Source organism: Podarcis tiliguerta (assembly GCF_965153285.1).
Source record: "Podarcis tiliguerta genome assembly, chromosome: 14".
NCBI lineage: Eukaryota > Metazoa > Chordata > Lepidosauria > Squamata > Lacertidae > Podarcis > Podarcis tiliguerta.
Window position 1 is genome coordinate 42674811 of NC_139547.1, and position 23766 is coordinate 42698576.

General features: G+C 43.9%; 1 protein-coding gene across 5 annotated transcripts in view; it reads right to left on the reverse strand.

Moving 5' to 3' along the window:
- Window positions 1-23766, reverse strand: part of TRRAP (transformation/transcription domain associated protein) — a 166222-nt gene that overhangs the window by 122604 nt on the left and 19852 nt on the right. For all 5 annotated transcript variants that reach the window (XM_083413270.1, XM_083413269.1, XM_083413267.1 and 2 more), the window contains exons 19-31: window positions 20947-21112; window positions 20579-20835; window positions 18831-19031; window positions 14216-14367; window positions 12150-12349; window positions 10850-11067; window positions 10548-10745; window positions 8598-8858; window positions 6366-6527; window positions 5205-5301; window positions 3859-3980; window positions 2315-2485; window positions 800-868 (exon numbers count right to left, since the gene is read on the reverse strand). In XM_083413270.1, coding sequence (XP_083269396.1) covers window positions 800-868; window positions 2315-2485; window positions 3859-3980; window positions 5205-5301; window positions 6366-6527; window positions 8598-8858; window positions 10548-10745; window positions 10850-11067; window positions 12150-12349; window positions 14216-14367; window positions 18831-19031; window positions 20579-20835; window positions 20947-21112 — 2274 coding nt within the window. The remainder of the gene's footprint in view (window positions 1-799; window positions 869-2314; window positions 2486-3858; window positions 3981-5204; window positions 5302-6365; window positions 6528-8597; window positions 8859-10547; window positions 10746-10849; window positions 11068-12149; window positions 12350-14215; window positions 14368-18830; window positions 19032-20578; window positions 20836-20946; window positions 21113-23766) is intronic.

Here is a 23766-nt window from a genome sequence, read left to right on the forward strand (position 1 = left end):
AATGAAAACTTTCAAGTACCAGTAAGCTAGTACTCACTAGGGATTGTAACCTGAGTAACCCTAACATCCAACACAAGTAAGAAAACTGATGGCACAACACTGAACAAGCCTCGGCCTTTTAAGCATTGTTTCCCCAGCTTTCTTCACAATCTCATTCCAATAGCAGTCTTGCTTTCATTTCCAACAATGATTTAATGTATTGTATATACACACACACACACACACACACACACACACACAGATTTAGCCTGCAGAAAAGGAGAATGGGAGAATGGTACATGCTACTCATTTGCAAGAGACGTGGAACATCCAGTAACATTGATTTGGAGTGGGAGGAAATCTCTACCAGGTCAAGGTGTTTTTCTTAAGGATGGATTTCTGTTAATGACAGTGTTTGTGCTTCTTGCTGAATACAATGAACTGGGATGGATTGCCACTGAAATCACTAGGGGTGCAACCAACAGTTTTCATATAAAGCACAGGCTCAATTCACCCTACAACAGGGTGCACTCTTAAGGTCTTCCTCCACACTTAAAGTTCAGCAGCTAGCATCCCACAAGATTGAGCGTGGCTACCATAGAGTAGGTGAACAACAAGCATCATCCATATCAATTCTGTAAAAGCATCAAGAATTTGTCTATTATACACACACACAAAAAAAAAAACCACACACAAAGACAATCATTAAGCAGGTATGTAGTTCGCTGAAAGGAAGCAGCTAGCGTTTACAATCTCCCCAACATTTCATCCCATTTGCTTTGGCTTTTCATGCCCCAGAAAAAGAACAGAATCAACTTACATTTCCATCACTCCTCTGTCCTCCTTTGTGTGTAATAACTACCACTTCCATCCATTTACGCAGGTGTTGCTGTGGGGGAATCCAATATCGAGTGTTATTTCCCGCTTTCTTACAACCTCTGTTAGCTAAGCATGGCCATGCAATTATTTACAATAAAGAAACTCTGTATAATAGTTGTATTCATTTTTGGGGGGCGGTGTTTATAAGTGAGGAGGCAAGACTTCTATCTGCAGACACTGAGGGCTTTGCAGCCAAGGCATTTTTCATTTTTGCCCAGGTAGAAGCAGTCAATGAGATCTTTTGTCCAGCCGGAATCTATGAGAAGATTGCTGCATGCTCCCTGATGCAGAACTTATTCTAATAAGCGGCCTTAGCTCACCTCAAGATCTACATCCTAAAGCCATGAAGAAACCTCCAGCTTGATGACAAACACGTGTTGTCTCCAGCTGTGCCATGCCATGTGAACAAGGTCACATCTAAGTTCCCCATTGTGCCTGGTGCAAGAAGGAATGAAGGTGGGTGGCAAGGGCAGCAGCGGTGGAGGCGAGTGGAAACATTCAGTTCAATGCCTGCCACCCGGCCATGCCACTACTTGGGGCCACAAATCTCAGACCAAACAGCTTCAGCTTAGCATTAAGTTCTTGCAATACTGCAAAAGGCTCACACAAGTAATTGTACACACACACACACATCCAAAGCCAGCAATGTTTTTCCAAAGTTGAAGGGAAAGACAGACGCCTAGGCAGAACAGCAAGGAACAGGGATTCTGTTCCAGTTGGTGTATTCTGTTTGTGCCTCTAGCCCCTATGACTAGAACATCCTAGAGTCCCTGGCCAGGATTTTACCTCTGCTACTAATCCACCGCCAGCTACCCTTGACATTCCAGTATTCAAGCTGTGCTGGAAGAGCTCATTTGAGCTGCAAAAATTGAGCAAGAGTTGGCAGCAGTAAAATCCTACACATAACAGACCAAATTTGGAGGTGGGGGTGAGGTCAGAGAGACTGGCTTGCCGATTCTCTTTAGGAGCCTAGCTGCAAGTTCCCAGTTCCAGTTTTTGGGTTGCTAAACCCTTGGATGTTATTTTATTTGGCACAACTGGATAACAACTTAAATAACAAGGTGGAGCAGATTCTAATGGTTAAAGACATGTTCTTGTTAATGCATACTGGATGTTTATTATAGCATTAGAAATAAAGTTGCCAAGTCTATGAATGTTTGCCAAAGTAGCCTGACATTTTGTGGTTTGTTGTTTTTAAAAGGGGGGGGGCATGCTTTCATTTCAATTTAGCAGCACTTTTTTAAAGCCAACTAGTTCACATTCAGCTTCCAACTGAAGATTCACGTACTCCAGTTTCCTCCTCCCACCGCACATCCGACACCCAATTAATCCAGTTAAAGAGAGAAGAAGATTCTTTGTACAAATCTATTAAATAGCTTTTAAGCCTCCTCTTTGAAACTTTCGATTTCAGAGTGACATTTGCTTAAAAATCATTCAAGCGGTTCCATGTTCTTACCATCATTTGATCGCAGAATTTGTCATTAAAGGAGTTAGGGAACAGTCGAGTCACTGAAGTTAGGCGGTTCACCACATTTAGCGTCAAACTTCGGTAATCACCCAACATCATAAGCAGAGGCCTCATGTGCGTGTGAATCTGGTCAACTTCAATCGTAGCACCTTCCAAAAACTGACAGGAAGTAACAGAAGCAACATCATAAAAGTATTTCCACGCAAGCATTTACGTGAGCTGGTATTTTTGACTGCAAGTTTAACGCATCCTTAGAGCGGAAAGGAAAAAAAAACCCTACTGAAATAATTGTGACTTTTGAGAAATAAAGTACACAGGCCCAGTGCAGACATAACTATGGTTTCTTGCCTTAATGTTAGTAAAGATCCCAGAGTGAAACCCCATGATTGAAATTGTTAAACAAAGGCTGATTCCAGAATGCATGTAGCAGCAGATAACCAGAGAAACCACTTGCAAGCAGAAAGACTGCAATGGCTGGGGAATCAAACCGTTAGCCTCAAGTCTTTAAATATGGTTTGGGTTTAAAAAAAACCCTTAACTGTGGTTAAGAAAAGCAAACCATGGCTTGTGATACATTTGGATTGGGTCACAGATGAAAAAGTTTCACACTGGCAATTACGTTTTCCACGTGGAAGGAAGATTCCTCCAATAAAGCAATAAGCAACTTTAGAGACCCATATTTCCAACAGGACAAACTTCTGATATCACAGAGCTAGGCACTTGTGTCAGAGCTTGTTGGAGCTAAGCAAGTCTGGGTGTGGACAGCCAATGTGCCACAACTGCAGGACTGCTCATTATGGTACCAACCCAGCACCTTGGTCTTTGCCCAAGGCCCTTGCCTGGCCTGCGTTTACAGTTTATTCCAGAACCCTAGACATACTGGACTCCATCTTGCATGGGTCATTATCACCCCTTGGTGGTGGGCATCACAATGGATCTGGGTGATGGCAAGACTAGTTATAGTGGCCTCTTGAGCGATGTAAACCCTGCCATCAAGATTTAGGACAGTAAACTCAATTTTCCAAATCTTTTGAAAAGACTTCCGCTTCAATATTTTGTCTATAAAAGTCTACGGGGACCCAACACCTGCTTACTATTTGAATGCATTTTCAGCCCTGCCGTTCAATACGAGTACGGTGCAGGTTTTAAGCAGCAATCAATAGTTACATTAGCTATTTAGGTACCATAATTAAAAACACTCAGTTGCATTATAGCTATGACATCAACAGCCCACTCCCAAGATTATGGGGCCCGTCACAGCAAGACATCAATAAAGCACCCCAGAACAACGTTGTTCTTTCTTTGGAAAGTGGTTGTACACATTTGAGAGGCAGCAGAGAGCTTCTATGCCCAAGATCAAGCTATTTAAAAAATAACCCACTTCATGGCGCCCCAATTACACTGGCATCATGCAAACAGAGATATAAACAGAGCAGCCATTAATCCCAATGGCAAAACAGCTTCCTTGTTACTCAGCTCTTGAGCAGAGAAAAAAAGTCAGTACAAAGCTGCTTTGTTTCAGTGCCACAAACCTTTCTCATGCAAGCCTCTCCTGCCTCCTGGAGTTCATTGTTTGTTGAGTTAAGTGCCTTGAAAAGCGCAGCAATGATTTTCTCTCTCGACTGCGGCAAATAATTGCAGGCAGCTAAGGCATCTGCAAAAATCAAAGGAAATTGAGCTTCCTTATTAACTGGAAATTCAAAAAGGTTAAGAAACAACTCTTTTGTTTTTATTTCTATAACACTTCTTTGATTTCTTCCCAAATTACAGACGGCTTAACATGCTTTGCCAACAGCAACAGGCTTCAGAAAAGGGGGTGGTGGCAATCATTTGTAGTTTTACAAGTAGCCGATTTCCAAAGCACATTTAGAATTCTGGACCATTCACCATGTGTGAAGAGAGGGAAAATGTTCCAGAAGAGAAGAGAACGTGAATGACAAGCGGCGAAGAGAAACAGGCTGTGACCCGTTCCTGGCAGGTGAACATGGCCCCTGGCTCTGCCAATGAAATGGAATTAGTATTGCATGCTAATTTACTTAGCTAAACTTCCAATACCACCAAAAAAATAAATAAATACCTGCCCTGCAACACAAAAGCTTGCTAGCACAGAGAAGTCTTCAGCAAATAGCAGCAGAAGGCAAGGGAGATGCAATGAACATCACCAGGAAAGGTATTCCACAATTGGGTGCAGCCACTGAGAAGGCCTCACCCAACTGCGCTTCCACTATAGTCATGGCACAGAAGGGTCTCTCTACTAGACTTTGAGCAGTGAGCAGCTTGATACAAGATGAGGCGATCCCCAAGATATCCTAGACCCAAGTTATCCAGGACATAAAAGCCCATCACCAGCACTTTCAAAGGCGCCCCAAAGCAAGCTGCCAACCAGTGCTGTTGTTTCAGGAAAAGGAATGAGCAGCCACTGACATCCTTGATGCCGCATTCTGGACCAACGGAGGTTTCCCAATACTCTCCAAAAGCGAGTTACAAGTCCCAACAGCCTTAGCAAGCATGGCCAATGAGCCAGGATGATGGGAACTGTGGTTCGGCAACAACTGGAAAGCCAAAGGCTCCTCACTCCTGCACAAGTTCCTGGATTTGTTCCATGGCACCAGTTTTTAAAAGTGTATCAGCGAGAAGCAAGGTCAGAGGAGACAATACTGAGCTAGGTGAACCAACAGTGTGACTTGGTTTAAGGGAGCAACATATGTTTACATAGTTAAGTTGGTGCTCAGCCTACTACTATGCTACAGATGCTACTGCAGGCTGCAGACATCCTTCTATCTACAGGGTCCCATCCTTTCCCACTATAGCATCAACCCCAGTGCTTTCTATACAATGCAGCATATAGCACCCGTATTCAAAGTCTTAATAAACTTACTCAGTGCCGCAATCCGAAGAGGTACCAATGACGGAAGACTCTTGTAGCAGGGCAATTTCATCAAAGCACAGTCTTCAGCCTCACATAAATTCAACAGCTGGAAGTGGAGATGGAAAAGACATGACTCCTTGTTTTGAGCCAGGGAGTGGGGCTCTAAACACACTTTAAATTGTTTACCTGTCATTTAAACAAGGAACTTTGAAGCCAAACACAACCATTTACATTTCATTAACAAAAAAATACCAGGTGTTGCATTTTGGAAGGGTTTTCCCATCATTGTTCACTGTTTTAATTGACTAGACTAATGCACCCTGCCTTGTAATTACATAACTGCTCCAAATTGTTTACTTAAGTATTGTATTCCATTACCTTTTTGTCCATTTTGAACCATTATTACGAACAATGGATCAGTCTGATAGTCCCAATTTTATTTATTTATTATTTTATAAAATTTATATGCTGCTTGATTGTAGCAAAACGTCAAAGCAGTTTAGAGAAAATATAAAACAAAATTATCACTAAAACATCTACAACTATAAATTAAAACACACGGGAGGTTCAAACCGCAATAAAATAGAGTAAAACAAATCAAAAGTCCTAAAAAAAACCCCTTTCTAAACATCTGGGTAGCCCTTGTCTAAATAGGAATGTCTTCAGCAGGTGTCAAAAAGAACACAGTGAAGGTATTTCAATTATCTGCATCTGACCCATATAAAAGGTAAATCAGAGCTGCTCATCGCAATTATTTTAAAACTATGTGGCATATACAATATCTGCCCATTTAAAAATGCATTTCACCTTACAAGAGGTCATTGTAAGGGAATTTTTCTTAAAAACTTACACTTCGCAAAATAAACAAGTATAGCGGCATCATGAAGAAAAGCCAAGGCATTCTGGCAAGGGCACATTATGAATGTCTAAATATAGTAACATTAATTAATTACAGCTGGTGAATGACAGATTTACTAAGCATACTTACACTTCTCGCTTTTATCAGTTTTGCAATGTTTAAGAACTATGGTTCCACCCCCCACACCCCAAAAAAATAATCCTGCTACTCTCAAGTATGTGTACATAGGTTGGTAGCCCAAAACTGCATCGTGGAAAAACCCATGGAGACAAGTTTTAAAATTTGTGAACATAAAGACCAAAGGGAAGTACCTCTGTATAGAACACTTTGTGTTCTACAACATTTAGATCCATGGTGAAAAGTCTGGGTTGAAGGGTGGTGCAGAATGTGTTCCCCTCCATCAAACCAATCTGGGCATTTGCAGGTTGATGCCTAAGTAAGTGCTTTTTTGGAGGAACCATGTCTTGGAGGACCTAGAAAATAGCAGAGAGCATCAGAAAAGGGGTCTTGGTTTGCGTGGCCACCTTTCTCTTTCCCTCAATCATCGCAGACTCTTCTTATATGCAGGATTATCAAACCCAAATTCAGGACACACAGTAAACATCACTCCCTCAATACAACCATCCACAATTAAACCCGCAAAGTCTCTCACTGATTGCTATCATTAGATAACCTCTGTGCTGCTTCCGTGACATATAAGGTCAGAATCATGACTAATCCTTTGTGCACTAATCATAGTATTTTAATCTTTCAAAATTCCTGTTATCACAAGATCATCAGACACAGCACAAAAGTGGATATAGCAAAGTATAATAATAATAATAATAATAATAATAATAATAATAATAATAAATTTTATTTATATCCCGCCCTCCCCAGCCGAAGCCGGGCTCAGGGCGGCTAACAACACTAAAATAGTGCAACATTATAAAACATTATAAAAAATTAATTAAGATCAAATTCAAAATTGATGGCAACCATAAACTAAAGTTTTGTAAAGATTGCCAAAGGAGGGAGTCAGGCTGCACCCTGACCAAAGGCCTGGTGGAACAGCTCGGTCTTGCAGGCCCTGCAGAAAGATGTCAAGTCTTGCAGGGCCCTAGTCTCTTGTGACAGAGTGTTCCACCAAGTTGGAGCCGCAGCTGAAAAAGCCCTGGCTCTAGTTGAGGCCAGCCTAACCTCTCTGTGGCCTGGGACCTTCAAGATGTTTTTATTTGAAGACCGTAAGTTCCTCTGTGGGGCATACCAGGAGAGGCGGTCCCGTAGGTATGAGGGTCCTAGGCCGTATAGGGCTTTGAAGTATATGCAGAATGGAACACTGGTCCAAAGAAAAACAAGGCCTGAAAAATAATCGCATGGGAGGATTCCCAGAATGTGCAGTGCAAAGATAAATCTCAAGAAAAGAAAATAAGCCAGAGTGGTTAGGGCAGGGCTAGGGAACCTGTACACCTCCGGATGCTGTTTGACTAACAACTTCCATCATCCCAAACAATGCTGGCTGGGGCGGATAGGAGTTTGAGACCAACAACACCCAGAGGTGCCCGTGGATGAGCCATTCAAGCCCCTACAAAGACTTAGGGCATTTATATCCCTCTTCCTTCCAAGGGCACCTAGGGCAGCAAACACATCAGTGAATATAAAGAATACAAGTAAAAGTAAAACCTAATACAAACATCTAAAAACCATTTAAAACATCGAGCTCAATTGGAAATATCGAGCCAATCGGTATCTCTCAACCTACTTATCACACAAGGCTGTTGCGAGGATAAAATATGGAAGGAAAATTGATGTGTGCTGCCAAATGCTCATTCAAGGAAGGCTCGGATAAGCACCCGATGGAGAATATTTAGTTCATGGGCAAGCATGGCCAAGGAGATGGGACTCGAGAGACCTGAATGCAAAACATGACTCAGCCAAGGGCTTGCTGGGGAACTTAGGAGCTATGCTTACCCAGCTGCAGTTCTTGTATCACCTTTTCCAAGGAGTTATTACACAGATTAATACAGGATCAGTAATGACAGGGCTTTAACATTGTGTATGTACAACCTGTGATGTGAAACGATTACAGCCTCTCAGCCCAACAATCCTCCCAGGATTGTTAAAAGGATAAAATGAGCTCTTTGGAGGAAAAGGTGGTATGTAAATGTTAAAAAATAAATATATTTAATAAAATACAGCAGAATCAGGCAGCAGCATTCTGAACTGGCAGAGTAGACTGCAACCCTTAAAGCTGCAACGTGGAGATTTCATGTTTGAATGCTCTCTCTTGTGAGAAGTCCCTGAAAGAAAAACACTGAGAACATCCAAGAAACAGATTCTAGCCAAGCCAATCCCCCCATTCTGGTGGTGGTGATTTACTATTTACAAATTATAAATGTGCTAGTTTTCTATTTCCAGAGAGTTTTTTTTTCCCCCAATAAAGAAGCGTTGTGAAATGTGACTCCTCACCAGCAGATTGCAGTGGTACAGTTCACACTGCTATCTCAGCCTGCCGCATGTGTCAATCAGGTCACAGACAATTAAACGTCAACAGGCCGCCTCACCTCTTTATGGGGCTCCATGATCACAGTGACGCTTTTCCCCGTGACTTGGGCAAGCACCTGCAAGGAGTGCATCGCTTGCTTCCTCACGGTGGAGTTTGGAGAGGTCACCTCTCGCACCAGGTCATGGGTCACGTGATGGAAAGACTTTTCCTGGGCCGAGAGGATGTCTTCTGTTTTCTCTTCATCTTTCAGAGGAGTCGCGCACCTGATCAGGAGCTGTTCCAGGGTGGTTTTGGCCATAGCAACTGCTCCGTTCGAAACCTATGCAGGTTGCAGAAGTGTCAGTGTTAAACTAATGAGCAACGCTGGAGTAGCAAATGCAACAGTGAAGTGACCAGCTTGCAAGAACATTCCCGCTTGAACGTGGATTGGAAACTTTACACAGCGGGCCAGTGTGGTCACCCACTTTCTCAAAGGGCCCATCGCCATCAGGACCACCATCCCTGACACTGTCAGAGCCACGGTGCAGCACAGCTGTTTGCTGCCACCACCAGTCAATTAATCCCAGTTCCCCTCCTGCCTGCAGTTGTGTTTGCCCAGCATCTGCTATTGGTCGCGGGCATCATATCATGATGGGAGATTGTGCCCATGATATTATTATTATTATTATGGGAGCCAAGCTGGTACTCAGCTCTATGCCACAGCTACCATGTTAAATTCACCAAGATGCAATACCCAACATCTGCACTACGCCTTGGGAAATCTTAACATGGCAGCCACTCCTGCAGAGCGGAGCCAAGCGCCAATCTGGCTCCACTAAGCCACTGCCCACTGCTGCTGGATAAACACATGGGAAGGAGGAGGCAGTGACAAAAGAAGCAGGAAGCAGCCATGCCAGGCAGGCAGCAGTAGCACCAGGCAGGGGAGTCAGACTGGCGCTGGACAGAGGGCCAATGATAGCAGCTTGTGCTGGCTGCACAGATACATTTCCAAAGCCAGAATGAATTGGTGGTTTAATGTTTCCAAGGTGAGATGTCAAAGCATACCTCGTCAGTAAAGGGAAAGTGTCTGGATGCTGAGCACAAGACAAAACCTCACTCAGTGAAGTTCAGTTATCTTTAAAAGTCTTGCCTATCCAATTCCATGCTGTTTTTCTCCCCCACGTTTAGTCACACTGAAACACTGCTATTTAGCAACTGAACGCTTCCCAGTTTTCCACGCAACCAAAAATAGTAATTACACATACAAAGTTGAAAGAGAAAAAGGCAGGTCCGCATGCAGCAGATTCTGTGCTCCAGTTTTAATCTGGATTCGTAAAATCTCTTTCCTCGCAGGAGTACCATTCCCTCTCGCCTTCTTTGAACCCTGATGAGGGACACAAAGGCTGACCAACCTTTCCATTTAACCAGATTTTGAAGGCACAGCTTAAGGCTGACTTCAACTCCTTTTTAGCCTTTAACCATGGTTAACAATAATGCAATATACCCCTTAACAGTGCTGAAAGTAAGAGACAGAAATGTGATCCCAAGACAGAAGAAAGTGCCCGTGTCTGATATCTTAACTGGGGTTAAACGGGGGCCAGTATCACACCCCTGCATAGTGCTGGTCAAGCAATCTCAGGCCCAACAACACACCTGTGAAACAGGAATGATGCTGACTTCACTCATGGTGAATTCCTACTGAGAACGAGCCACATGTCCTCCATGATAAAAATCATACAACTATTAAGCATCTGTGTAAGAACCTCCAAGTTCTCCACCAGTTTTCAGTGAGAAGTGTCATTACAGAAGCTCAATGCAATGGTGAAAAAAAGCAGGCGATGAGCTGTCTGGACAAGGACCAAAACTCAGTCATAGAGCTCTACATGCTGAAGGTCCAGGGCTCAACCCCCAGCACCACCGGGAAGTAAACCGGGAAAAGATACTATGGAGAGCTACTACCAGTCAATGCAGTCAACAGTGGACTAGATGAACCAAGCAGCTTCCTATAATTGATATGAGTCTTAAATACCTCTCCTGTTAGGTCCATCATGACAAACAGCAGCGCCTTGAGGAAGGTCTGTTGATTCTGGAGAACCCAAATGAGAGGCAGCCGCTCCATGAGAAATTTGATGGACACCACTCCCCCGAGCTTCGCGTACCAGGCTTGTTCATAGCAACAAGCGCACAGCCGCTCCACGATGTAGGAGAACAAGGGAAGCTGGCAAGCCTAGAGGGTTAAGGAAAGAACCAAGCAAATGTGCATCAGTCAGCAAGGGGCTGGGCTGTTCAAAGCAAGATCGCATCTGCAAAGTTGGAAGCGAGCTTCATTACCCTTTCCTTCGATCCCAGGATGATGCTGGCAACATCAAATATCACAGCCAGCGCCACCTCTCCAATTTTGCAGAGCTCTTTCTCCTCGTAGGCCATGCAGATGGCGATGGCATCGATAAGCACCAAGGGATCCATGCCTTTGGATCCGTTTTCTTCACTGTGGAACATGGCCGTGCTGGGCTGGCTTCCAACCTGGTAACACTGAAGCAAGAATGGACCTGGGTTTTATAGTAAGGCGGGGAAGAGGAGGAAGCAGAAAACAAGGAGGCTTCAATTAGATGAGAAGGAAAGAGCAGCCCTGCTGGGTCAGACAAAGGTCCGCCTGGTTCAGTGTCCTGATCTCCCTGGACCACGGGTATAACCAAATGCTTCCAGGAAGCCCACAAGGAATGAGTGAAGGCATTGGCGACTGCTGCCCAGAGGTATACTGCTTATGACCATGGAGGCCCAACTTAGCCGTTGTGGCCAAGAGTTGTTGCCAGGCTGGGTAAATACCTCTTAAAGCCACTGATGCCATTGGCCTCTGCCATTATCTTGTGGCAGTGGATTCCACAAAGCAATCCCACACGGTGCAAAGAAGCCCTTTTTCTTGCCCATCCCAAATCTGCAGTCAATTTCATTGGGTGAGCCCAAGTTTTTAGATGGTAAAGAAGTGGGGAAGGAGTCTGCTCCATCTACTTCCTCCAAACCATACCTAAACACCATAAACTGTTACTGTCATAGACCTCCCCACCCACCCAAAAAATTATGTAGAGTGATAACTCGTGTTGCGTAACCTCCAGGTTACGGAATATTCAAGTTATGGCTGCAGCAAACCCAGAAGTGTATACTTCCGGTTTTTGCCACGCACGCATGCACAGAAGCGCTCAAATGCGCCCCACACATGAGCAGAAGCACTCAATTGCACCCCGTGAGTGCGCAGAAGGGCACCTCTGGTTACAAAGTTTTCAGGATACGGCCGGGCCTCCGGAACGGATCCCATTCATAACCGGAGGTACCACTGTATTCCTCTTAACTGCCATTTATCATGACAATTTCAGGCAGCATACAATACTGTGAATGGCACCATTCACAGAAAGTAATTAAAACCGGGTATCAACAACGTGCACTTAATGACCTGAAAAAGAATGATATCTTCGCCTGAAAACAAAACTGCAGTGCTTTTACTCCTGGCTTCTTGTTAAAGAGTCACCAACCTGCTGCCCTCCAGAGGTTGTTCTGGCTAGGGCTGATGGGAACTGTAGTCCAACGACATCTGGAAGGCACCAGGTTGGTGACGGCTGGCCCAACATTTACTTACCGCACTGCTGGGCAACTGCGACCATGGTGTAATGCCGAATTAAGCTGGCTACAAATGGAAGAGCGCTGGGACGCAAGTCTTTGATCACCGCCGACATGAACGCCCCTGTCAACGCCTGCTCAAACGTCTTACGGGCAGGTGTGTCCTGGGCTTTGTACCGATGGGAAATGATTACGCTGGGAATCGACTTCTCAGTAAAGCTGCAAAAAGCAAAACAAATCAACAATTTTACAGATTTACTTTAACTGAGAGAGAACATTTTGTTCTAATCGAGGGATGAGCAGTTCATCTGAAACCACATCCGATGTGTCCTGTGCCACAAGGTCGCACTGAGGAAATGCAGCTCATGGAATCAAAGAATCGTAGAACTGTAGCTCAGGATCAGGATCAGGCCACAGTTGATGCTAGCCATCTGAATCTGATTCTCAAAACCATGGCAAACGTGTCAAGGCTTGCAACCAAATGGTATGGATACAGCCAAGAGAGTTTGTGTTCACTTACCCAGAGCTCAAAAGGGTTAACAGGAGCACCAAGCTGAAGTCTTACATGATAGGCTAATTTCATCCCGAGGATTTACTATCAAAATGTCTACTGCATCATCTAAATGCCTGAAACTGGTTTTAAATAGGAACAGTAATTCCCCTAGTAACTCAAGTTTTGCAATAAAAAACATCAATCTGTTTACTAATAGTGCAAGCTCAGTGCCTAACAGAATGAGCTTTGAACCAGGAAATCCCCCATCCAAATCATGCCTCCACCACAAACTCAACAAATGGCCTTGGGCAAAGGAATATATCTCAGCCTCAGGCCCTTATTTATAATAATAATAACGGGACAGCGTTGTTGAGCTTTCCATAAGGCTGTTGTAAGGAATACTGAACTAATAACGCATATTAAGCATTCTGAATGTTCTAAAATGCAAGAGAAGTGTTCAGTAACATAGTTCAGTTGGAGATCATCTGTTTCATATGCAGATGGCCCCAGGCTCATTCCCTGGCATCTCCAGGCAGGGTTAGGAGAAAAGATTTCTTGAAACCCTGGAATGCTGCTGCCAGTCAGTGAAGACAGTACAAGGTATAGGTTCCTATGTACTGCAAGATGTTCATTGTCCCTGGCTGCCATTTAAGTCCTCCATGGGCAAGTGTTATCAATTCCAGGGAATTAGGGGGCCTATTCTTTCCTTTTAACAGTGATTCAAGCTAAACACCAGGGATCCATTTACCACCCTCTGGCAAGCATGACATGACACCCAACCATGAACCTGAGAAGGACCAAGGTATTGCCCCCTGATCAGTGTGTCTGATCAGCAACCCGTGTGCTTTAATAATTATAATAATAATAAATTTTATTTATATCCCACCCTCCCCAGCTGAAGCCGGGCTCAGGGCGGCTAACAACAATTAAATAATCAAACAATCAAATAATCCAACATTCTAAAAACATTCCATTATAAAAATTAATTAAAATCAAATTAATGGCAACCGTTAAGCAAAATTCTGTGCAGGTTGCCAGAGGAGGGAGTCAGGCTGCGCCCTGACCAAAGGCCTGGTGGAACAACTCTGTCTTGCAGGCCTTGCGGAAAGATGTCAGGTCCCGCAGGGCCCTAGTCTCTTGTGACAGAGCGTTCCACCAGATTGGAGCCACAGCCGAGAAAGCCCTGGCTCTAGTTGAGGCCAGCCTAACCTCTCTGAGGCCTGGGACCTTCAGGATGTTTTTATTTGCAGACCGTAGGTTTCTCTGTGGGGCATACCAGGAGAGGCGGTCCCGTAGGTTTGTCTGCATCCAGGTTTGTCATCTCTTTCCCCACCTATTTCCTTCTGTCTCAACACTGCAGAGTCACACTACAAATCATCCAAACCACCAAACATGTTTGGTTGTGTACAATGTTATTCCAACTCAGAACAGACACACTGAAATTAATGAGCATGACTAATGTTGGCCCATTAATTTCAAAGGGTCTACTCCGAGTAACACTCACTTAAGAGACAACCCTCTGTAGAATGCCACCCCCCAAGAGGCGCAGCCTGCCAACCTTAATTTTGCAAGCCATCATAAAATCATCTTACTTTGGATGGGCAAGAAGCTGATACAAAGCATGCTTGTTATCATCCAGGCTCATCATGGCCACCAAGAAGCATTTGATCACCTCCCAGGCCTGCCTCCGGTAGTATGGCTCTGTGTTCGCACTCTTCAAGCAGTCCAAGGCAGTCTCGATGGCCTAAAACAATGGAAGTAATTTGCTTCAGTAAACCATAAGAACAAAAAAAGTGATGCATTTTAGAAGCTGCCTAGCCAAAAAATTGCACAAGCTTCTGTGATGCTCGCTGGCTTAGATCAGTGGTCCCCAAACATTTTCTCCCCCAGACCACTTGAAAATTGCTGACCGTCTTTTCTTTCCCGCCTGCCAGTTCTAGAAACTACAATGTGCTGTGCCAGTGTTTATTATTTTTAATTGTATTTTTATTGTGTCTTTGTTTTGCACATTGAATTTTATTGTACTACAGTTTGAATTCTGAAGGGTCTGCAGACCACAGTCTGGGAACCCCCGACTTCACTATCTTTAAGAGGGGATTGCACTGCAAAGTCACGTGCAAGGGCACCGTTTTAGGCAGCAACCACAAAAAATGGTGAGGAGCACAGCACTATGAACTACAATGTATTGATAATGAGAAGAGTTCACAACAGAATAGACAAAATAATGAATACATTTGCATTTACAGTGAACCACAAAGCACAAAAATGACTGAAGGATGCTCTAACCAACTGACAAATATAATTACACTTGCAAAGTATACATTTCACAGTGACAAACCGTACTGCACAAGAATTATTATTGTACTGAAGAATGTTCTAAGCAGCTGACGTTTCAGCTGCTTAGAGCTTTCTTCGGCACAACAATAATAAAAATGGCACCAATAATTATAAAATAATAATAAAGTATGTTTTGTACAGTAGGGCTCGCTTAAGCCTTGCTGGGACGTACATTTTGCAAGTGTAATGATATTTTGTCTATTGTATTTTTCGCTCTATAAGACGCACATTTCCCCCTCCAAAAATTAAGGGGAAATGTGGAGCGAATGTAGGCTCCTTGGCTTCAGCGATAGCAACGCGAAGCCTCTGAAGCACAGTGGGAGCACTCCCACTGCGCTCCGGAGGCTTCGCGTTGCTTTCGTTGAAGCCTGGAGAGCAAGACACTCCTGGCTTCAGTGAAAGGAGCCCGAAGCCTCCGGAGGGCGGTGGGAACTCCCACCGTGCTCCGGAGGCTTCGGGTTCCTTTCGCTGAAGGGTAGGTGCACCTTCAGCTAAGGCGCAGCGCCCCTTCAGCTAAGCAGGAGGAGAAATGGAAGGGGCTCCATTTCTCCTTTCGCTTCGCTGAAGGGGCGCTGAGCAGAGAGGGGGAGAATTTTTTTTCTTGTTCTCCCCCTCTAAAACAAGGTGCGTCCTATGGTTGGGTGCGTCCTATAGAGCGAAAAATACGGTACTTTATTGTAAAGTCTTCTCATTATCAATGTCTTGTTGTCACAGTCATATGCCCTTCAGCATTTTTTGTTTGTTTGTTTGTTTAAAAGAGGATTAGACAAATTAGAAGACTATCAGAAGATTTGACAAGCAAATGGAATCCCCAAGTTTAGAAGATGTATAAGGCTTGAATATCAGCTGCTAGAGAGCAACACTGAATGAGGGGCATCACCTTCATGCTTTGAGTGTAGATTGCCTAAGAGTGTAACAAAAGCCCTCCTGATGCAGGCCAATGGCCCATCCAGCATCCTGCTCTCACGGTGACCAACCAGATGCATGATGGAAAACCCTCAAGCAAGACCTGAGCACAAGATCACTCTTCCCAATCCTGCGGGTTCCAGCAACTGGTATTCAGAAGCATTTCTGCCTCCGACTGTGGAGATAAGAGCATCAACATGGTGGCTGGTTCTTCTTCTCTGGCGATCACTCGTAGCCGAGTAAGACCGTCTTCCATAAACACGGTTTTAACAATTCTGGGTCCACATGTCCTTCCACAATGGGGACATTAGTTTCTGGGCGGGAGTTGATCACGGTGTGGATTTGCCAAGCATGCCTTCCACCAGCATTACGCTTTCCATTTTTAAGTTCGGAATACAGTAGTTGCTTTGGAAGACGATCATCAGGCATCTGCACAACATGACCAGTCCAACGAAGTTGATGTTGAAGAATCATTGCTTCAACACTAGTGATCTTTACTTCTTCCAGTACACTGATATTAGTTCGCCTGTCTTCCCAAGTGATGTGTAAAATTTTTCGGAGACACTGTTGATGGAATCTTTCAAGGAGCTAGAGATGGTGTTTATAAGTGGTCCATGTTTCACAAGCATATAGTAAGGTTGGTAGTACAATAGCTTGGTAAACAAGCATTTTGGTTTCCCTGCAAATGTCCCGGTCCTCAGGCTGGTAGCTGATAGCCTTATCATCTATGAATTTGTCTAATCCTCTTTTAAAGGCATCCAGGGTTGCGGCACAACTTTGTGGGAGCAAGGTTCATAGTTTAACTACACGCTCTGCTTTCTTTTGTCTGTCCCATAAGTACCTGGAAGGACCTTTGATCTGATCCAGCAATATTAAACATAAATCTGAGATCTAAAGTCACTGAGATACACACACAAAACGTACAATGCTGTTTTCTCTATTTAGGTACAGAAAGGTCCACAAAGGAATCTAGAAGCTTAGGAACATTTGCTCCTTCCTCCTCTGCACCGACTTCAGCTGCAATTGCTTCACGCTCTTCCTTGTGGTGTGGCAAAGGTTTGCTCTCCAAAATGGTTCCCTTACAAGCCTTCTCAGAAGAGTTAAAGAGAAAGTGAGCCAAGCACTTTGCACAAACTGTAAATGGCAAAATGCTGCTTTAAGCATCTCATAAGGAAAATCTAACTTTCGTACAAAAAACCTTGCGCGACAGCAAAAAAGCACTTTATAAATGAGACTCAGGAAAGGCATCGTGGAGTCTGAGGCCAACTTAATGACAATTTATAGGAGTCCTTTCACGGCAACCACTCTGTGAAGCTCCAGGGCTCATGGTTTTGCCAACCCAAGGCAACCCAATAAAAGTTATCATCTCGACTTACTCTCTGATTTAATACACATGCACACACAAGTATGTTTTTGCTCCAAGATGAAGAAAGCAGGCGCCCAGAATAGGACATTGATCAAATGTAATCCAGCTGAAAAATTCATCTGAGAGCCATGAAATAAGAAATTTCATTGCCTAACTGATTGTGAAAGGAAATCCAATCATCCATGCTTAAATGCTGGAGATAAAATTATGTAGATAAAAGTGACCTTTGAATGCTAAGGACTCACCCCCCCCCCCCAAACAACAGAGCCACTCTTGTTTGAAGGGGGAAATAGTATTTCCAGTCATGAATGAAACTGGTCGCTTGCCTCTCCTACACAACCTTTCTCAAGTTTTCAATAAAAAAACCCAATGAGTTTTCCACAGACCACTGAGGTGGAACTTCTCTCACTATACAAGGCTAACACGAAAGATGGATTTCTTCTGTTGGCACTTCATTCCAATTCTGGAGAGATCAACTGTTTTTACTCCCAGCTCTGTGAATGCACAGTGTAAACAGAGATTGCTTCCTACTCAACCCGAAAAAGCTGGCAGGAATTTTATTTAGTATGGGCGTATCTACAGCACTTTTCGTTTCATGGCTGTCTATGCAAAGACAGATTTCTAGTCTTTATTCAAAGTAAAATAATGGCGTAGTTGAATTCAGAATGGCAGAGACGTAATGCTAAGGGGGAGAAAAATTTAGCCAGAAAGGTTTCACTTACTGTCTGGCAACAATGAGGTGAAAATATCCTGTCTTGGCGCAACAAGATAATTAGTCCTATTTATAAAAAGCATTAATGGCGAGGAAGAGAAGAGGCCAAATTGGATCAAAGCTTAGACATCGTGACCTGCCAAATGCTGTTAAGTGATTCAAGAGTTCACAGCCGGGATGCGAGCCCAACAACAAAAATATGCAAACTAAAATATACCCATCATTTAAGTGGCAGGTTCTGTTGGATTAATTTGCAAGAAAGCTCAAACCAAGCAAGTATTTAACAACCAACACACAAACACGAAATTGTTTGCCTTAGTCTACTATGTCCTAAATACAGACTCAGAAATTTTATAGGCCACAGCAGGATTCTCCTCTTACCGCCATTATGAGATCTGACAATGCCCTTCTGAGCGGATCATTTGTGAACCAAGTTTTCACTATGATGGCAGAAAGAGATGAGCTACAGACATAAGCTCCACACCTGTGCAGCAATGGATTTTAGATGGGTCTCAAGTATAATGGAATCATCATGCAGCCCACACAGACTTAATACAACAATCCTAAACATACTTTCTAAGAAGCAAGCTCCATTTAGCACCTTCATGTTTCACAAAGGTTGCAACAGGCACCAACAGGATCTTAAGGAATTTCTGTAGCATAAGTAGTCTGTTGTTGGCAGCCGATGGAACAGACTTCCTCAAGATGGAGCCTTCCTGATGCTTTGGAATACTGCTCCCAGCAGGGTCAAAGGTCAGGGTTGATAGGAATTGCAATCGGAAAACATTGGGAAAGCACCAATTTGGAAAAGGCTACAGAAGAAGCCCTTCTAGAATATTTGTGGAAAGGAAATTACTTGGCTATTGGCATCAATATGAAACCTTACCTTCTCCATCGGGAGCTGGATCGATGCTTTGCAGTCGGAGAACTCCGCCGTAATACTGGGGCCTTGAATCTCCGTCACGACATACTGCAACTTCTGAGACTCCTTCAGCATTTTTCTGTTGCTTCCGCCGAACTTGCCAAGCACACGATAAGCAACGTGGGAAATGTTCTCTGCTGGGTTGCGCAGCGTCCGCCACAAAGCCTTGGGAAAAAGTTTTAAAACATCCATGTGTAGTTCAGAACAGTGTTGGTTCAAAAGAATGCCGTATGCTGTACTTTTTTAATTTTGACAGTGAATCCTGGAAGACCTGCTCCCTGCCTTGCAGGCCTTTCCCCACCTGCCCTGGGATGTGGGGCCCTGACTGACTCAGCTAGTCTGCTGAACAGACTCTGGAGTTGGGATATTGTTTAGGGGGCTTTGTGGCAGTGACCGAGGGCGGGGGTAGTTTCTGTTATTAATTCTTTGTATCTTTAGTTTACACTTTGTGTGGAAATTGTTCAATTTGGTTGTGTATCGTTTTCATGCTTTATTCATTGCTTCTGATTACTTTCATTACGTTGCAATTATGAATCTTTTTCATGTTGTAAGCCACCTTGAACTATGGAAAATTGTGATGTATACATGTTTTGTAAGCCACCCTGGACTCAGATTTGCACAAAATTACAAAAATATTTTAAATTAACTGTTAATTAATTTGGGGAAGAGCCACAGCTGAGTGGCAGAGCGTCCGCTTTGCATGCAAAAAGGGTTCAATTCTCAACATTTCCAGGCTGGGCTGGGAATATCACATGTCTTTAACCCTGGAGATCCATAGCTAGTCAGAGTGGAGAATACTGAGCTCGATGGACCAACAATCTGACTTCTTATGGTCCCAATTAAAGCTTCCCAAGGCAGCTTCTTATGGCCCCAATTAAAACAAATAAAAATAAACATGAGCACTTTCAATTCCATTTCACAGCAAAGTGAGGGAAGACACAAAAACAGAGAAAGATAATCCCTGTTATACATCAACATGACTAAACAATTCAGGATTTTCTCTAGTTTCCCACCCTTGGCCAAAAGACAAATATTAGTATTTCACAGTAACATTTTTCTAGGGTACAACAACCTACATTTTCATTCTTTGAGGGGGGGGGGCAGAACTTAGCGACAAACAGTAAGAGAAAAAATGTGCAGAAAGCCTTTGAAAAGTTCAAAATACAAGTGAAACTCCCCACAAACCACCTCAAAGACATAGTTCAATACAGTCAAACATCGGTTGTTGAACATAATCCTTTCCGGAAGCCCATTCGGCTTCCAAAATGTTCGATAACTGAGATGCGGCTTCCGATTGGCTGCAAGAGCCTCCTGCACTCTAGCAGAAGCCGTCTCAGATGTTTGGCTTCCGAAAAACGTTAGCAAACTGGAACATTTACTTCTGGGTTTTTGGGTGCCAAAATGTTCCAAAACGGAGGCATTTGGGAGTTGAGGTTTGACTGTATCACAGAAAGTTCAGGACCTCACAAAGTAGCACAGCTAGCCGAAGAGATGAATCAAAACCCCTATATTTTACACATACGTGCATTAACCGGCCATTTTGCTATTACATAAAACAAAAGTCGAAAGGAGGACTCAACCCCCATTTAATAGGAAAGTTTCTTCCCGCGTTCTATCACCATCAAAGAGATGGCCAAGGCTAAAGCAAAGCAGCCCAGATAACTGAGCAAACACTGACCTCTAAAGGTCCCTTCTGATAACTGCATCTTTACCTGCATAAGCTCTGCCCGCACAGGTTGGATGTGATCATACAGGAAGTCTGGCTGTAGATTATCCACACACAGCTCCAAAGTCCGCAGGCCCTGGCTGACCAGCGTCTGGGATCCATTCAAGGCAGACACCAAGGGATCCATCAACATTGGCAAATAAGGAAGGAGGGAGCTCAGTCGGACTGGCACGGTGAGGCAGAGTTCTACGAACAGATCCTTCATGTGCTGCTTATGCAGGCCGCTTTGCAGCATGTTAAGTCCTGAAATGTGACAGGTGGCGTCAATAACACCCCAGATTTGCTACCAACAATCATGGACATAAAAAGGAGATGTATATCCAACCCCCCACCCCGCCAGGCATCTGCTCTGACCTTGCAGTAGGTTTGGTAACAAGGGCAAGAATTCCTGATACAGGAGATCGTGGCTCCCTCCTCCAATCGATCGGAAGAGAGCTCTGAGCAGCAAGAAATAGTTGTAGGGCTCCTTGGCTGTCTGTGCAAGTTCCATGGAGCTGTTCACAATCTTGTGGAGGTGTGGCTGCAAAAGAAAATCAAAAAATCAAAAAACAGAATACAGTGGTGCCCCACAAGACGAATGCCTCGCAAGATGGAAAACCCGCTAGACGAAAGGGTTTTCCGTTTTTCAATGCGCTTCGCAGGACGAATTTGCTATGGGCTTGCTTCGCAAGACGAAAATGCCTTGCGATTCCTGGGGGTTTTTTTCCGTTCCCCACCCCCTTTTTCTAAGGCACTAAGCTGCTAATAGCCTTTTAGCAGCTAATCCGCTAATCCCTTAAGCCTTTAATAGCCGCTAATAGCCGCTAAACCGCTAATAGCGCTAATCCGCTAATGGGCTTGCTTCGCAAGACGAAAAAACCGCTAGACGAAGAGACTCACGGAACGGATTCTTTTCGTCTTGCGAGGCACCACTGTAGAGGTTTTTCTTAAGGTGCACTCACACTGCCAGTTTTTTAAACAAGAAATCAGCAAAAAAATTCCCAGGGATGAAGGCTTTTTCCTGGATCACTGGAAACAGCCCTCATTTGAGGTTTTTAACCAGAAGTTGGATGGCAGAGGTTGCTTAGTAGGGGGTTGGACGAAATGACCCTCGGGTTCCCCCCCCCCCATTATTCTACGGTGGGTGAATTACCAAGCTTAAGGAAGTTAAAGTAAATATATAACCAGGATATTTCATTCTCCTGCAAGCAACGGGAAGCATACCCGCCCTGCACCATGGCACTTTGGGAAATCATGTGAGCAGATTTTGGGTACAGTGGTACCTCGGTTTACATACGCTTCAGGTTACATACGCTTCAGGTTACAGACTCCGCTAACCCAGAAATAGCACCTCAGGTTAACAACTTTGCTTCAGGGTGAGAACAGAAATCGTGCTCCAGCGGTGCAGTGGCAGCGGGAGGCCCCACTGGCTAAAGTGGTGTTTCAGGTTAGGAACAGTTTCAGGTTAAGAACGGACCTCCGGAATGAATTAAGTACTTAACCCGAGGTACCACTGTATTTTCTCCCTCCATTTTGTTTTTACTTAATAACCAATGTGAAGAAGAGTTCTGTTGAAAGCTTGCAAAGTAACCTGGCTGAAAGCAAGTGAGTGTGTGTTTGGTCTGTGTCTGGATGGATGACAGCCTACGAACTGTAGGGACATGGCTTAAAATTCTATTATGAAAGGAAGGCCAACTATAAAAAGGTACCAAATGATGCATCCATGGAGGCAGATAAGGCTATCAATGACTACATGGAACCAGAGGCAAGAGTGCCACTGAATGCAATCACTAGGGGACAAACAGTGGAGGAGAGCTGTTACTACTTCCAGAAGGTGCATGATTGTTAAATAGAATCATAGAGTTGGAAGAGACCACAAGGGCCATCGAGTCCAACCCCCTGCCAAGCAGGAAACACCATCAGAGCACTCCTGACATATGGCTGTCAAGCCTCTGCTTAAAGACCTCCAAAGAAGGAGACTCCACCACACTCCTTGGCAGCAAATTCCACTGTCAAACAGCTCTTACTGTCAGGAAGTTCTTCCTAATGTTTAGGTGGAATCTTCTTAAATAAATAAAGTGGAGATCTGCTTATTATAACAAGAAAGGGGAAGCCAAAAATCCAAGTCCTGGGGATCATTGGGCTGAGCCAATGAGCTCTGCCCCAGTTTCTGAAGAATGCCGTACCATTTGTCATCCTATTTCCTTGTTCTCTCACACAGAACTGCACCAAGCTAACGCACAATGCACAAAGGGACCAACATGATTAGCACAGTACAATTTGGATTAATGCATCCTTAGAAATACAGAAGAAATTAAAAGCCTTGTGCAAGCTATTACAAAAAAAAAAAAAGAAGACGACAGATCGACAACTCGGCCCAGGTACAAACTCTGAAATAATTATGGGTTTTATTAACATCTAAAGGCCCTAGACCTTGCTTCACAATTGCTGTGAATAGCTTTCATCACTCAAATTAAATTGTCTACTCAAGGCCACACCATCAATTCTTGAGAATCAAATAATTTAACAGGCATGGAGTGGCGACGGCAGTATATCACACCATTTAAATTGGATTTGCCGTTTATAAAATGAAAGTGACCTTGGTTCTGGCAGCAGAATAAGGGAACACAATGCATCAGAGGCAGGATGCCTTACACATTTGGGGCTCCTTTACAAGACAGGAAGTGCTTGAGTTCAATTATTAATCCGCGAATAATCAGGACTTCCTGGCAGAGGAACAAGATAGTGCACTGTGTATTTAAAACAGCAAGCCGTCGAAGTCCAATAAGGAATGAACAGTGCCAATAAACTCTCATCGGAAGCAAAGCAGCTTTGTAAACATTGCTCAGGAACCGAATAACAACTTACATTCATCCAAATGTAAGTCTGGATGAATTCTATTCCCCCCACTTTGAATAGCAAACTTTCCTATCTTATGTCACAAACTGCTTTTGATTGGTTTACCCCTTAATTCGCATACATATGTATACAGTGGAACCTCTACCTGTGACCATAATCCGTTCCAGAGGTCGAAACAGGTCACTGGGAGAGGCACCGTTGTGCGCAGGTGGCAATCACTGCTCCTGCGCATTCGCGACCAGCGGCAAACCCACTAGTTTGTTCCGGGTTTGCTGCGGATGTTGGGCAAAATGGATGCAAGCGGAGGTGGACATAAGAAGAGGTTTGACTGTATAT